The following is a 17,271-nucleotide window of genomic DNA, read 5'->3' as shown; positions in this document are numbered from 1 at the left end:
ACACACCGGGGCCTGTTGGGGAGTTGGGGGCAAGGGGAGGGAGAGCATTAGGACAAATACCTAATGCATGCGGGGCTTAAAACCTGGATGACGGGTTGATAGGTGAAGCAAACCATCATGGCACATGTATACCTATATAACAAACTTGGGTGTTCAGCACATGTATCCCAGAACTTAAAGTAAAATTTTAAAAATATTATTTTAAAAAATGAATAAATAAAAATAAAGGCTCAATTAAAAAAAAAAGAATTTAGCCAGGCATGGTGGCACACACCTGTAATCCCAGCTACTTGGGAGGCTGAGGCAGGAAAATCACTTGAACCCAGGAGGCAGACATTGCAGTGAGCCGAGATCATGCCACCACATTCCAGCCTGGGTGACAAAGCGAGACCTCATCTAAAAAAAAAAAAAAAAAAGAGGTATGAATTGAACAGTGAGAACACTTGGCCACAGGAGCACACCAACATGGCACATATATACATATGTAACAAACCTGCACGTTGTGCACATGTACCCTAGAACTTAAAGTATAATTAAAAAAAAATAATAATAATATATATATATATATAAAAGACAAAAACAAAGTGAGGAGGACTTTCTGCTTTAAATGGCAGGTAATTTGTACCCAAAGAGGGTATTTTAATTCATCATTAAGCTCCTCTTCAAAGAAAAAAAGTAAGTTGAATTCTATACTGCTAAATGTAGGAGAACTGAAATGACAGAATGATTTCTAGAGAGTTATTTCTATTTATATCAAAAATCAATTCCTCAGATTTTTATTAATATAATAATGCATATATTCTGTGGAGGAAAAAGAATGAAACTTTGGTGTCTGAAGAATTTGGAATGGTCAAGGGAAAAAGGGGATAGCTTCGTGGTGCAAATGTCCTTGATCTTATTTGAACCTGTCAGCTCCTTTCCCCGGGGCCTGTTTCTTCTGACCAGGTTGTCCTTTTCCCAGATGTCTGCAAGGCTCCCTCCCTCACCAATCCTTCAGGTCTTTGCTCATTGCCACTTTTTCTCAGAGACCTTCCCTGACTACATTATTTAAAATTGGAAATCTCCTACCTCCACATCCCAGACATACTCACACCAGATACTCCCTGTGTTTCTCCTTCCAGTAAGCTATCTCCTTTCTACTTTCATATTACTGGCTTATACTCTTAAATATTTGTCACGACAGTATTATACTCTATATGATTAACTATTTCCTTGTAAGAATAAGGAAACCACAGCACAGAAAATATCTTCAAGATGGTGACTGAGTTGGATGTTTTTATTATGTATGTCTTAATTCCCAGAGCCACTGCACGCCTCTCACTAAGAATGTTTGCCTCGCTCTAAATCATTGTTTTCCTAGTTGCTGGCCTGGGTATTTTCCTCCCTTTGAGAATGTTGTCCTGTCTGCGGATAAAACAGGAACCTGACAAATCATCTTCTTGTTATAGGTTTTTCACTTGAAATGGAAGAAGAGAGTGTACATTTGAAAAAAAAAGAGAGAAAGAGACAGAGTGCTCATCTGCTCATCTCCTTTTAATGTCTAAACCAAACAGTGTAAAAGGTGGCTTTAGCATCCTTCAGTATGTTACAGTCATCCACTCTCCCAATTGTTTTTGCACACTCATTTTAATTAGCTGTCACTAATTTGGTCATCTTGGTTTTCTTCTTTTTAAAATAAGTTGGGGCTACATTATCACTGATATGGGTGTGGTTTGGATGTAAAGGTATTGTTTGTTTAATTGAGGGCAATTATGTTCATTAATCAGAAGCTACTGAATTAGAAAACACATTGGGCAGGTGCAGTGGCTTACGCCTGTAATCCCAGCACTTTGGGAGTCTGAGGCGGGCGGATCACGAGGTCAGGAGATCGAGACCATCCTGGCTAACACGGTGAAACCCCGTCTCTACTAAAAATACAAAAAAATTAGCCAGGCGTGGTGGCGGGCGCCTGTAGTCCCAGCTACTCGGGAAGCTGAGGCAGGAGAATGGCGTGAACTCAGGAGGCGGAGCTTACAGTGAGCCAAGATTGCACCACTGCACTGCAGCCTGGGTGACAGAGCAAGACTCCATCTCAAAAAAAAAAAAAAAAAAAGAAAGAAAGAAAACACATTGAATTATTTTTGGATGAGGGAGTGTTGGATACACCACCTATTAAGAAGCAGCATGACTTATCAAAATGAACATGGACTTTTAGGTTCAAAACAATGGATCTGACAATTACTAGCAATAAGACCTTGGGTAGTGCATTTATTTTCTTCTTAGCTTCAGTTTCTTCATCTGTAAAACAGGTAGGGTATTATCTAGTGTAGCACTGTGCGATAGAACTTTCTACAAAGATAGAAATGTTCTTTAACTGTGCTGGTAGCCACTAGTCACAGTGGCTAGTATTTGAAATGTGGCTAGTGCAACTGAGGAACTGAAATTTTAATTTAATTTAATTTTAATTAATTAAGATTTAAGACTAAATCATCAGATGTAGCTACTAGCTAGTGGACTGGACAAATCTAGCACATAGATCTTGGTTGGAGAAATGTAGGTAAATATAGAGCCTAACTTAATTCCTGGCACATAAAAGGTTCTCAACAATGCTGGCTGCTGTTGTAATTGTTTAGTATTATTTTCACTCTCTATAAAAACATATAGTAAAATTAACTGATGTTGACTAACACATCAATTTTCTGAAGTTTGCTGGGAGCTCTTTCTCATTTCCTTAACTATTTGTGTGTATCTTTTATGATAGCCATTTTTCTAATAAACTAAGCAGCAATCATTTCATTCTTTGGAATCCCAAAAACTAGAAATTATTGATGAATTACTGCTACTTTTTCCAGGTTTACATGAGGATCCACAAAGTCCACCTCCTCTCCCTGCTGAAAAACCTATTGGAAACACTTTCAGTACAGTATCTGGAAAGCTCAGTAATGTTGAGAGAACTAGAAACTTGGTAAGTGGTCATTATAGATTGTACTAGATTGAAGACGTAGCTATGCATTAATTTTGAATAGTCAGCTGATATCTAAATTATTTTATTACTGGTCAGATTAAAAACAAGAACCCTCTATTAGAGACCAGTTTCTAAGCCCCATGTACTTATATAATATAGTGTTCAATATGTTAAAAGTCCCTATAGAGAGATTAGGCCAATTCATTGTACTTCACTATAAAATAATTTGTATACCAACTTAATGGCATTGTCTTTTAAATGAAACTAATAATGAGAAGGTTATTAAAATGTCTAAAAACCTTTAATATTCAGGGAAATAACTTTATTCAAGTTGTTGGTTTTTATTTAAAATACCCAATTAGTGACCAAAATTTAAGATAATTAACATAAGAATTTTTAAATCTGAAATTTAAGAAAAATGTATTTTTTTAATTTAAAAAATAGTGTTTTACTGTGCATTTGTTAAGATGGAGGTCAAAGAGATTTTTTAAAGTACATATATATATTTTTCATTTCAACTTCAATATCCTCAATACTTTTTTTTTTTTTTTTTTTTTTTTTGGTCTTCCAACTTTTGTGGTTTCTTGGGGAAACAGACATACAACAAGTAATTAGAGAAGTGGTTTAAGAAAAAGAATAAAGGTGGCTGGACACGATGGCTCACACCTGTAATCCCAGCACTTTGGGAGGCCAAGGCGGGTGGATTACCTGAGGTCAGGAGTTCGAGACCAGCCAGGTTAACATGGTGAAACCTCGTTTCTACTAAAAATACAAAAATTAGCCGGACGTGGTGTCGTGTGCCTGTAATCCCAGCTACTCCGGAGGCTGAAGCAGGAGAATCGCTTGAACCCGGGAGGCAGAGGTTGCAGTGAGCCAAGATCACGCCACTGCACTCCAGCCTGGCGACAGAGTGAGACTCCGTCTCAAAAAATAAATAAATAAATAATAAAGACTTTCAGAGGACTTTATGGGAAATCCATGACAAAGCTCCTGATTATTTCCTCTGTTTTAAATTTAAATAATAATTGTACATATTCTTGGGGTACATAGTGATGTTTCAGTACATATACTATATAGGGATCAGATCAGGGTAGTAAGCACATCTGTCATCTGAAACATTTTTCACCACTTCTGTTTGGAATGTTCAATATCTTCCTTCCAGCTATTTGAAGCTATATATTATTGTTAACTACAGTCATCCTGCAGTGGTATAGAACACTAGAATTTATTCCTCCTGTCTAGCTCTAATTTTGTATTATTTAACAAAGCTCCCTATCTCTCCCTTCTTTCTACCCTTCCCAGCCTCTAGTATCCTCCGTTCTACTTTTTATTTCTATGAGATCAACTTATTTTTAGCTTCCATGTATGAATGAGAAGATGCAGTGTTTAACTTTCTGTTCCTGGCTTATTTCACTTAACATAATATCCTCCAGTTCCATTTATGTTGTCACAAATGACAGGATTCCATTCTTTTTTATGGCTGTATAGTATTCCATGGTGTATACATGCCACATTTTCTGTATCCATTTATCTGTTGTTGGACACCTAGGTTGATTCCGTATCTCGGCTACTGTGAGTAGTGCTGCAGTAAACATGGATGTGCAGATGTCTCTTCAATGTAATTTCCTTTCCTTTGAATAAATTCCCAGTAGTGGGCTTGCTGGATCATATGGTAGTTCTATTTGTAGTTTTTTGAGGAGCTTCCATCCTGTTCTCTACAGTGATTGTACTAGGTTACATCCCCACTAACAGTGTATAAGAGTTCACCCTTCTCTGCATTCTTGCCAGCATTTTTTTTTTTTTTTTTTATCTTTTAGGTAATAGCCATCCCAACTGGGGTGAGATGATACCTCATTGCCGTTTTGATGTGAATTTCCCTGATGATTAGTGAGGTTGAGCATTTTTTAATGTATTTGTTGGCCATTTGTGTGTCTTCTTTTGAGAAATACCCAGATCATTTGCTGTTTTTTTTTTTTTTTCTTTTTTTGAGATAGGGTCTTACTCTGTCTCCTGGGCTGGAGTGCAGTTGTGTGATCACAGCTCACTGCAGCCTTGACCTCCTGGGCTCAGGTGATCCTCCCACCTCAGCCTCCTGAGTAGCTGGAACTATAGGCGCATGCCACCACACTCAGCTAATTTTTTGTATTTTTTGTAGAGACAGGTTTTGCCACATTGCCCAGGCTGTTCTTGAACTCCTGGATTCAAGCAGTTGTCTGGCCTCCGCCTCCCAAAGTTTATTTGCCCATTTTAAAATCAGATTGTTTGGATTTTTTGCTGTTAACGATGTTTGAGTTTCTTTTGTATTCTGGATACTAATCCCCTATCAGATGAGTAGTTTGCAAATATTTCCTGCCATTCTGTAGGTTGTCTTTTCACTCTGTTGATTGTTTCCTTTACTGTGCAAAAGATTTTTGGTTGATATAAGCCCATTTGTTTATTTTTACTTTTGTTGCCTGTGCTTTTGAGGTCTTATTCATAAAATCTTTTTTAAGACCAATGTCCTGAGGTGTTTTCCCTGCTTTCTTCTAGTAGTTTTATTGTTTCAGATCTTAGATTTAGGTCTTCGAGTTGAGTCTTATAAAGAGTGAGTGGGAGGGTTTAGTTTCATTTGTCTGCATGTGGATATCTAGTTTTCCCCAGCGCCATTTATTGAAGAGACTGTGCTTTCCCCAATGACTGTTCTTGGCACTTTTGTCAAAAATCAGTTGGCTGTAGATATGTGGATTAATTTTTGGATTCTCTATTCTGTTCCACTGGCCTGTGTGTCTGTTATTATGCTAGGTCCATGCTGTTTTTGCTACTACATCTTTGTGTAGTGTATTTTAAAGTTGGTAGGTGATACCTCCACCTTTGTTCTTTTGGCTCAGGATTGTTTTGACTATTCAGGGCCTTTTGCGGTTCCGTACAAGTTTTAGGATTTTTTTTTCTTTGTTTGTAAAGAATGTCATTTGTATTTTGATAGGGATTGCATTGAATCTGTAGATTTCTTTGGGTAATATTCTCATTTTAACAATATTAATTCTTCTAAGCCATGAATATAGAATGTCTGTTTGTATCCTTTGTATCTTCTTCCATTTTTCCATCGGTATTTTGTAGTTTTCCTTGTAGAGGTCTTTCACTTCCTCAGTTAAATTTATTACAAGGTATTTCTTTTTGTAGCTATCGTAAATGGGATTGCCTTCTCAATTTCTTTTTTTAGCTAGTTCTTTGTCATGTATAGAAATGTTACTGATATTTGTATATTAATTTTGTATCCTGCAACTTTACTGAATTCATTTATCAATTCTAAGAGGGTTTTTTTGGTAGAGTCTTTAGGTTTTTCTAGATATGAGATCACACTCTTTTTTTGAGACGGAGTCTCGCTCTGTCACCCAGGTTGGAGTGCAGTGGCGCGATTTCGGCTCACTGCAACCTCTACCTCCTGGGTTCAAGCAGTTCTCCTGCCTCAGCCTCCCAAGTAGCTGGGACTACAGGTGCGCACCACCATGCCCAGCTAATTTTTTTTGTATTTTTAGTAGAGACAGGGTTTTATCATGTTGGCCAGGCTGGTCTTGAACTCCTGACCTCAAATGGTCCATCCGCCTCGGCCTCTCAGAGTGCCAGGATTACAGGCATGAGCAACCACGCCAGACCCCAATCTTTTTTTTAAATGTCCATATGGCATATGATCTTTAAGGCTTGTTTTAAGAGAAATTAACTTTTAAGTCTTTGAACCAAATTTTCAGTTCAAATTTCATCATGATTTTACATTGTGCATTAACTATGCTTATTATACAGGCAAGCCCACCTAATCATCTGGAGAAGAAAAATTTCTTTGAAGGAGACATTAAATTAAATTAGCCAATATCAAGTTAATGAGATTTTCCTGAAGAATGAATTAAAATTTAGTGATCACTTGTGATTTTCAAAGTAGCTGGTAATAAACTTTTATTAAATCTGGGCTAAGAAAGCCCAAAAGAGGATAGTAGGGTTCCTACCATACTAACATTAAACTGGAAAATCCCAAATTCCCTTGGAGGAAAAGTTGCTTGAGAAGGTTGGCTTCTACTCTGAAATGGTTATAAAAAGGAGTGAGAGGGTGATGAGTAAGTAAAACATCATTTGTTAATGTCCATTATATGTAATGTCCATCATATGTAATGGACTTTGTAAACTATAAAGCTTTATTGAAATAGTATTGGGGTGCACTGTGGCTCACACCTGTAATCCCAGCACTTTGGGAGGCCAAGGCGGGCAAATCACTTGAGATCAGGAGTTTGAGATCAGTCTGGCCAACGTGGTGAAACCTCATCTGTGCTAAAAATACAAAAATTAGCCAGGCATGGTGATGCGCGCCTGTAATCCCATCTACTTGGGAGGCTGAGGCAGGAGAATCGCTTGAACTCAGGAAGTGGAGGTTGCAGTGAGCCAAGATTGTACCACTGCACTCTAGCCTGGGCAACAGAGCAAGACTCGTCTCCAGAAGAAAAAAAGAAATAGTTAGTATTATACAAAAATGAGCCAGGTGTGGTGGCACACACCTGTAGTCCCAGCTGCTCAGGAGGCTGAGGCACGAGAATTGCTTGAACCCGGGAGGCAGAGGTTGCAGTTAGCTGAGATCACACCACTGCACTCCAGCTTGGGCAACAGAGCAAGCCTCTGTCTCAAAAAAAAAGAAAAGAGGCCGGGTGTGGTGGCTCACACCTGTAATCCAGCACTTTGGGAGGCCAAGGCGGGTGGATCACTTGAGGTGAGGAGTTCAAGACCAGCCTGGCCAACATGGTGAAACCCCATCTCTACTAAAAATACAAAAATTAGCCAGGTGTGGGCCGGGCGCAATGGCTCAAGCCTGTAATCCCAGCACTTTGGGAGGCCGAGGTGGGCGGATCGCCTGAGGTCGGGAGTTCAAGACCAGCCTGACCAACATGGAGAAACCCCATCTCTACTAAAAATCCAAAAAATTAGCTGGGTGTGGTGGTGCATGCCTGTAATCCCAGCTACTCGGGAGGCTGAGGCAGGAGAATCGCTTGAACCTGGGAAGCGGAGGTTGTGGTGAGCCAAGATCACGCCATTGCACTCCAGCCTGGGCAACAAGAATGAAACTCCATCTCACAAAAAAAAAAAAAAAAAAAAATCAGCCGGGTGTGGTGTCATGCGCCTATAATCCCAGCTACTTGGGAGGCTGAGGCAGGAGAATTGCATAAACCCAGGAGGAAGAGGTTGCAGTGAGCCGAGATCGCGCCACTGCACTCCAGCCTGTGCGACAGAGTGAGACTCCATCTCAGAAAAAAAGAAAAGAAAAGAAATAGTTAGTATTATTATGTTTAGTGCTAAGCAGTCCAGAAGCAACTTCCACATTTTAGAAAAACAAAAAAAAAGGAAGTTATAATAAATTAAACCATCTGGAGAGATACCATATTCATAATTGTGTTTGTTCCTCACATGACAACATGAGGAAAATCCTGTCCTGCACTGTTTATAAAGGGAATCAGAACATTCAGTACTGTACTATAATAAATGCATACCATAATAAACACGCTGAATCTGAAGGAAGAAGAGATGAAGAATCAGACTACAAGTTAAATGATTTGCCTGAAGTCACGCATATAGATTTCTGGGACCTGAAAGTCAATCTGTGCCTAAGAAATCCCTTTTTTTTAAAAAAAAATTACAGTTACTGAATGAATTTTGAAACAGAGGCCATAAAGACTTAAAGGTGTGGGCCAGGCACGGTGGCTCATGCCTGTATTCACAGCACTTTGGGAGGCTGAGGCAGGTGGATCACCTGAGGTCAGGAGTTCGAGACCAGCCTGACCAACATGGTGAAACCCCCATCTCTACTAAAAATACAAAATTAGCCAGGTGTGGTGGAGCACACCTGTAATCCTAGCTACTTGGGAGGCTGACGCAGGAGAATCGCTTGAACCCAGAGGTGGAGGTTGCAGTGAGCCGAGATCACGCCACTGTACTCCAGCCTGGACAACAAAGCGAGACCCTGTCTCTAAAAAATAAAAAAAGAAGTAGTGCTAATTCTTGGAGAAAAAAGATAAGAAACATATGGAGGCCACTCAGTAATTCCAGCAGACAAGAGTGTGGTCTTGGGAGAAATACCTGTTTTTAAAAAAATATATAGCGGCTGGGCGTGGTGGTTCATGCCTGTAATCCCAGTACTTTGGGAGGCCGAGGTGGATGGATCATGAGGTCAGGAGTTTGAGACCAGCCTGACCAAAATGGTGAAACCCCATCTCTACTAAAAATACAAAAATTAGCCGGGTGTGGTGGCACATGCCTGTAATCCCAGCTACTCAAGAGGCTGAGGCAAGAGAATTGCTTGAACCGAGGAGGTGGAGGTTGCAGTGAGCCAAGATCGTGCCACTACACTCTAGCTTGGGTGACAGAACAAGACTACGTCTCAAATATATATATATGTACATATATATGTAGCAAAAGGCTAGGCACAGTGGCTCACCTCTGTAATCCCAGCACTTTGGGAGTCCGAGGCAGGTGGATCAGTTGAGGTCAGGAGTTCCAGAACAGCATGGCCAACATGGTGAAACCCCGTCTCTACTAAAAATACAAAAATTAGCCAGGCATGGTGGCGCCTGCCTGTAATCCCAGCTACTCGGCAGGCTGAGGTGGGAGAATTGCTTTGACCCGGGAGGCGGAGGTTTGGTGAGCTGAGAGCATGCCACTGCACTCCAGCCTGGGCAACAGAGTGAGACTCCATCTCAGAAAAAAAAAAAGAGAGAGAGAATAGCAAAAAACTGGGGAATTATTTTTAAATTGGAGTATTATTCCAGTGCAGATGAACAAAAAGATGGAATCTGCAGAGACAATACAAGCAGGAAAACCAACTTCACCAGAAACTAAAATGCTTGTCCAAACACATTAAAAGCCAGAGTTCAGGGATATCAGAGCTAGAGAAAAACTGTCAAAAAGCAAATGCAGAGAGCCTTGAGGTTATGTGTGGAATACCCACGAGGAGGAAGTCCCTAATTGGTTATCTTGCAAAGACTCAGCAGAACCTGGGCATAAACCCAGACTTGAGCAAACACTAAGACAATGGCTCCTGCAAGAACTGTCTCCTCTCAATATTTGGAGTATGTCAGATACAGCAGTGCCTTTCAGAATGTGCCTAACATCCCTAAAGAATTTGAATGTGCCACTCTTTTTTTCTGATTTAAAATTTTCTTACTGTTGCAAATTAAGAAATTAAAAAGATGTTTAAGATTTCCCATAAAAATACCACCCCCCGGGAAAAACTATAGCTAATATTTGGTACAAAATTAGGGTCATATGCTGTGCATTTATTACAGTACATCATCTGTATCTTTCCATGTCAAATTTATATATCTATTTTTTAAATTTTCTTTATCAAGGTATCTAACAATTACAGTTTTGAGAAAAGCAATTAAAATTTCTTCCTATCTGCTAGAGTTTGTTTTAATTTTAAAGGTAGCCAAAGAAATAAATGCATTTTTCAAGCATCATGGCAATATTTGTCAGGAAAAATATAGGCAGCAGTGTAATTATAAGGCATGGATTATATTCTGGAATATTGCAGGGTTTATGAGCTGGTTACTTGCTTCACTACATTAACTGAACTCATTAGTGAAACCAAGTTTTAAGGGCAAGCTTAATTTGTTTTTTAAAATGGGATTTTATAATATTGAAACATGTTTAAATGATCACAGTTATTGGCAATTAATCATTTGGTATTTAAGGAAAAGGTTATAAATATTCAGTATAACTTAAAAATCATAAAAGTGAGTTTTGGCTCATTTATAAGGAGGAGAAAAACAGTCTGAAGTAGCCCAAAGATTCCCAAGTTTAATTAAACATCTTTTACAAAAAAAAAAAGCAATGTAATTTAAAGGGTCAGCATTTTTTTTCTTATGAAGTTTTGGGGAAATATTATTTCCTGAGTGTGTTGGGGACTTAGAAAGTAGGAAAAGTGGAAAACAAAAAAACACAGAATTAGAAGAATTTAGTGAGGGACTGGGTGTGGTGGCTCACGCGTGTAATCCCAGCACTTTGGGGGGCCAACGCGGGTGGATCACTTGAGGTCAGGAGTTTGAGACCATCCTGGCCAACATGGTGAAACCTCATCTCTACTAAAAATACGACAATTAGCCAGGTGGGGTGGCACACGCCTGTAGTCTTAGCCACTCGGGAAGCTGAGGCAGGAGAATCACTTGAACCTGGGAGGCAGAGGTTGCATTGAGCTGAGATTGCATCATTGCACTCCAGCTCAACAGAAGATCTCAACAGAAGATCTGAAAATATTCTCCACTTATTACCTTCATTTCCCAATCCTTGGGCTATAACATGTTCAGAAAACCTGTTTAAATGGAACAGTTTGACCCTTCCCCTACAGAAATCTTCCTATTAATCTCCACACTTCCAGTTTCTCTCATCTACCATTAGGATAAAACATTCCAACTGTGCCTGTCTTTTATTGTTCACATTATTCTCCTTTACTCTTTTCCTCTTTTCTACAAAACTCTTTTTTAGCCCATCCAGCCCCTTTGCTAGAGTGGTACAAGCACACTGCTTTCTTGGACCTTAACTATTTCTCCTTACATGCCTTCCTCTCAGACCATCCTGCAAGTTTCTTTTACATTCCCACCTCCTTCTAGTTCAAAACCCACTGCAAATTGTTTAAACCAAACAGTGATGAGATAAGATCTGCCTATTCAAAGCAAAACCAACTAATAACCATCCCTCTTACTATGTGTTTAAACTTAGGAGTAGTATGTTTCTTATGTGTGATCACGGAATGAATAAAGAGCATATATATATATATATATATATATATTTTTTTTTTTTTTTTTTTTTTTTTTTGAGACGGAGTCTCGCTCTGTTGCCCAGGCTAGAGTGCAGTGGCACGATCTCGGCTCACTGCAACCTCTGCCTCCTGGGTTCACGCCATTCTCCTGCCTCAGCCTCCCAAGTAGCTGGAACTACAGGTACCCGCCACCATGCCCGGCTAATTTTTTGTATTTTTAGTAGAGATGGGGTTTCACTGTGTTAGCCAGGATGGTCTCGATCTCCTGACCTCGTGATCCTCCCGCCTCAGCTTCCCAAAGTGCTGGGATTACAGGCGTGAGTCACCGCACCCGGCCAAGAACACACATTTTTAAATTCTCTTCAGGGCCTGCTTAAATTTTCCCTCAATATCTCATGAATCCACCGAGTGCATGACCATGCAGTGCAGTTGCTCAGGCTGTGGTCCACAACAGGAGACTGGTTTCTTCCTGTCAGTGTTTTCACTTGTTATTAGGACATGAATAATTTAGGCAGAAATAGGTTAATATTGTTTAAGGCTGAAAACTCTTTTAAGCTACTTTCTATAATTCAACTGCATTTCTACTTGTAGATACAGCCAAAAGGTTGCCTAGTATTTCTCTTGACAAGCTCTTGTTTCAGATTAACCTTAACTAAAAAGCATTCTCTGCTACTTGCAGGAATCCAACCACCCAGGTCAAACAGGAGGTTTTGTGCGAGGACCCCCAAGGTTGCCACCGAGGTAAGTAAATGTGGGAAAAGTTAGAGAAAAATTAATGACTCAGAGACCCAACTCTTGTTTACCACCAAGATTGAGTGGTGTTGGCCTTGAATCTTTTTTTCGAGATAAAATAATCTCACCAATTCACGCAGGCCCCTAATCCACTGTCTGCTTCTAACGGTAGGTTATGGGAATCTCTGCTCCCTTTTTAACACAGTTCAACTCATAGAGCATTTATTTCCTCAAATAAATGAACAAGACTCATTTCTGAACTTAAAACAGCTCCACTTCTAGAATATACATATACATGCACACAAACACCCTCCTGGTTAAGAGACTGGTTTTTGGCATTTCCGAAGGAGACTGGCTTTGTGAGCTCAGAGGTGACTGCCTTCTGGGTTCCAGAGCTATTCAAATAAAGGGCTGTAATGCTATCAGAAGACATTATTACTATGTTGAAATTTATTTATTTATTTATTTTTTGAGACGGAGTCTCGCTCTGTCACCAGGCTGGAGTACAGTGGCGCGATCTCAGCTCACTGCAACCTCCGCCTCCCGGGTTAAAGCGATTCTCCTGCCTCAGCCTCCCAAGTAGTTGGGACTACAGGCATGAGCCACCATGCCCAGCTAATTTTTGTATTTTTAGTAGAGATGGGGGTTCACCATGTTGGCCAGGATGTTCTCGATCTCATGACCTCATGATCCGTCCACCTGGGCCTCCCAAAGTGCTGGGATTACAGGCGTGAGCCACCACTCCCGGCCGAAAATTATTTCTATCGTAGGGATTAAGGAAAGGCTTTCAAAGTAATAGTTGTCCTATCCTTTCAGAACTAGCTTTCTTTGTATTAATCTAAATTAGACTTTTAATAGTAACACCTATAACATGAATGTTAGGGGATTTTGATGTTCCTTTTCTAATCATGTACAAGACCCCAGCACACATACATCGTTATCTTATTATAAGCTTTTCATCTCAGACTTTGGTAGAAAGTACTTAGTTTCCAGAAATAGTCATGATGTGTTTAAGAGCAAATGGGACCTTAGAGAGCCCATGATAGTAAATGCTTGTTTGTCTTGAACTAATGAATCTCTAGCGCAAGATAAGAGGAAACTGGAACATCATGGCATTTCCTCTAATAATGTAATGTTTAATGCAGCAGTCGTTTGCTCAAAAATAGCATACCCTGCATGTTTCAGTAAACTGTGTTCCACTAGCAGAAAGCTGTGTCTCTGTGTGTGTGTGTGTGTGTGTGTGTGTGTGTGTGTGTGTGTGAGAGAGACAGGACAGGACAGAATTTAATACTGATCAAAACACTGACTCATGGCTACTACATTGACTTTCAGACCTGTGAATGGAAAAACCATTCCAACTCAACAGCTTCCAACCAAGGTGCCCCCTGAGAGACCACCTCCCCCAAAGCTTTCTGCAACCAGAAGATCTAATAAGAAACTGCCTTTTAATCGATCCTCTTCTGACATGGATCTTCAGAAAAAACAAAGTAACTTGGCAACTGGACTCTCAAAAGCCAAGAGTCAAGTTTTTAAAAATCGAGATCCGGTGCTACCCCCTCGTCCCAAACCAGGACACCCCCTCTACAGTAAATACATGGTAAATTTAGCTTTTAAAAATGTTTGTGGTCAAGAGGTGTGCCCTAAAGTATATATACGATTCATCATTCCTTAGAAAAAGATGATGGAACAAATGTGGAATTGTCCCTTGACGCCAAGAGTGCTTTAGATGAGTAGGCCATAATAAATTCTAGGTCTTGGTTGGGCACAGTGGCTCACACCTATAATCCCAGCACTTCGGGAAGCTGAGGCTGGTGGATCAGCTTGAGGCCAAAAGTTTGAGACCAGCTGGCCAATGTGGTGAAACTCTGTCTCTACTAAAATTACAAAAAATTACCCAGGCGTGATGGCACAATCCTGTAATCCTGGCTACTCAGGAGGCTGAGGCGTGAGAATTGCTTGAGCCTGGGAGGCAGAGGTTGCAGGAGCCAAGATTGCACCACTGCACTCCAGCCTGGGCAACAGAGCAAGACTGTCTCAAAGCAAACAAACAAAACACCTAGGTCTTTAAAGCAGGGTTTCATTATTAGGAGAAATGTAGGGAAAGAGGAGAGAAAGCAGGGCAGGCCAGGCTTGTAACTTGCTGCCTGGCTGGACCAAACAGAAATTCTGAAAAACCTGACCCAGTGGGTTATACTAATGGGAGTAACTCTGACAGATACTATAGTTTATATCTTTTGTTTTTCCTTTCATTTAAAAGATGGAGTGTCACTCTATCACCCAGACTCGAGTGCAGTGATGCAATCATAGTGCACTGCTGCAATCATAGTGTACTGCAGTCTCGACCTCCTGAGCTCAGGGATCCTCCTGCTTCACACTTCTGAGTAGCTGGGGCTATGGGAACATGCCTCCACTCCTGGCTTATAGTTTATATCTTGATATAGTTTATATCTAATAACTCCTTTTCCCCTTGAGTAAATTTTAAAATGAAGTAGAAAGTTCTTACTAAGATGGATGGTTTTTCCCTCATTTTCCCCTTTTGTAAGCCCAATAATTATTGTGGTCCATTTAATAGTTACCAGTTAGAAGTTTTCATCAATAGTTGAGATATTGATTTTGTTCTCTTTTAATGTTTTTCTCATCAAATGACCTAAACCTTTGCCTGCATTTCCCACAGTTAAAAAACAGAGTTGCTGGGTGGTGGCTCATGCCTGTAATCCCAGCACTTTGGGAGGCTGAGGCGGGTGGATCACTTGAGATTGGGAGTTTGAGACCAGCCTGGCCAACGTGGTGAAACCTCTGTCTCTACTAAAAATACAAAAATTAGCTGGGCGTGTTGGCACATGCCTGTAATCCCAGCTACTCCAGAGGCTGAGGCAGGAGAATTGCTTGAACCCGGGAGGCAGAGGTTGCAGTGAGCCGAGATTGTGCCACTGCACTCCAGCCTGGGCAACAATGAGACTCCATCTCAAAAAAACAAAACAACAACAACAACAAAAACAGTTGATGTGTTCTCTACTTTGATCAGGTTAACCTGAAAAATGTAAAACAAATAAAAATGATAAGGAGGCCAGGTGCAGTGGCTCACACCTGTAATCCCAGCACTTTGGGAAGCCAACTGCTTGAACCCAGGAGATGGAGGTTTCAGTGAGCCAAGAGCATGCCACTGCACTCCAGCCTGGGTGACAGAATGAGACTCTTTATTAAAAAAAATTAAAAATAAAAATGATCAGGAGAGCAGGACTGCTTACTCTTTTTAACAATTGAACGACAGAGTAGCTTGTAACAAGAACAGCAATTAATAATTCTATGTTGTGTTACATTTTCATCATTGAGCCAGGAATTATTTTTTCTTTAAGCTGTTCAGGGTTTTTCAAAAATCCTCTTTAGAGAAGGGTAAAGACAAATAAGAAGGAGGCAGTATATTCATATATATTAATATTCACTTAAACTGATAAAACTTTAATTTCTAAAACCCAGGGGTGTTCTTTGGGATAGATTACTTAATTAATAAATAACAGTAGTTGATGTATGTTGAGTACTAATTATGAGCCAGGCGCTGTTTGAAGCACTTTATGTATGTATTAAATAACTCATTTATTCCTCACACCAACCTTGTGAGGTAGATATTATTATCCTCCTTTAACAAGTGAGGAAAATAAGAAACAGAGACATAAAGTAACATGCCCAGGGTTGCAAATCCAGTTAATGGTGGAGCAAGATTTGAGAACAGGTCAGCTGGCTCTGACACCTGCTCCTAACCATTATGCCAATCGTAGCCTCTACTTGATTTGGCCATTCTGTTAAGAGCCCTTTCTCAAGGGGAACCAGATTTCACATTTGGTTCTTGTCACACACGTCTGTGTGAAGAGACCACCAAACAGGCTTTGTGAGAGCAACAAGGCTGTTTATTTCACCTGGGTGCAGGCGGGCTCAGTCCAAAAAAGGAGTCAGCAAAGGGAGACAGGAGTGGGGCAGTTTTAAAGGATTTGGGTAGTTAGTGGAAAATTGCAGTTAAAGGGGGTTGTTCTCTTGCGGGCAGGGGCGGGGGTCACAAGGTGCAGAGTAGGGAGATCAGGAGACTCATTGTCCCGGGGAGGAACATAACAAGGTCGATTGATTAGTTGGGGTGGGGCAAGAACAAATCACAATGGTGGAATGTCATCTTTTGTGGTTCTTCAGCTGCTTCAGGCCATCCAGATGTATATGTGCAGGTCACAATGGCTTAGCTTGGGCTCAGAGGCCTGACAGTTCTTAGCATAGTCGTATAATGTCAATAAAGCATTTTTTAAAACTCAATACATTCAAAATGATGGTATATATAGAGCTGTATGTCTCACTACAAAATAATTCTTCAAATCTTTCATTTATTGCATGCCTATAGTACCATTAAATTGCTAGCCAGGAATCTGGGTACATTGGAAGCCCTAGGAATCTGACAAAGATGTTGGGAAATGGCACCACCAAGCCAGCTGTACAGGGCCACATCCTTGCACTGTGGATCTTTGCTCCTGGGTGACCCAAGGCCCAGGCAGCCTTCTTCCCATGTTGGATGTGAGCTTGTGTGATTGCATTTCCTGGGTATGCCTTTTATATAGTACAGACCCTCTGATGTGCACTCATCAGCTAAAATTTTCCAAAGCAGGGAACAGAGCCCCCTGGACAAGGTCCAGTACAGATGTAAAAACCATTCTAAGATCAGACAGAGCTGAGTGGACCAGGAAGTGGCTGGGATCAGGCCATGAAATGGATTTAAGTAGACACTTGGTATCAGAGAGACTCTAGGAGAAGAGCTTCAAGGTCTATGGAAACAGGCAGGCAGTACACGGAG

At 40.5% G+C, this 17,271-nt stretch overlaps 1 protein-coding gene across 35 annotated transcripts in view; it reads left to right on the top strand.

Moving 5' to 3' along the window:
- Positions 1–17,271, top strand: part of SH3D19 (SH3 domain containing 19) — a 277,157-nt gene that overhangs the window by 235,714 nt on the left and 24,172 nt on the right. For all 35 annotated transcript variants that reach the window (XM_063809097.1, XM_063809086.1, XM_063809096.1 and 32 more), the window contains 3 exons: positions 2,832–2,944; positions 12,391–12,452; positions 13,776–14,040. In XM_063809097.1, coding sequence (XP_063665167.1) covers positions 2,832–2,944; positions 12,391–12,452; positions 13,776–14,040 — 440 coding nt within the window. The remainder of the gene's footprint in view (positions 1–2,831; positions 2,945–12,390; positions 12,453–13,775; positions 14,041–17,271) is intronic.

The sequence above is a fragment of the Pan troglodytes genome, chromosome 3 (genome assembly GCF_028858775.2).
Source record: "Pan troglodytes isolate AG18354 chromosome 3, NHGRI_mPanTro3-v2.0_pri, whole genome shotgun sequence".
NCBI lineage: Eukaryota > Metazoa > Chordata > Mammalia > Primates > Hominidae > Pan > Pan troglodytes.
This window is presented reverse-complemented; position numbering and strand designations above follow the sequence as displayed.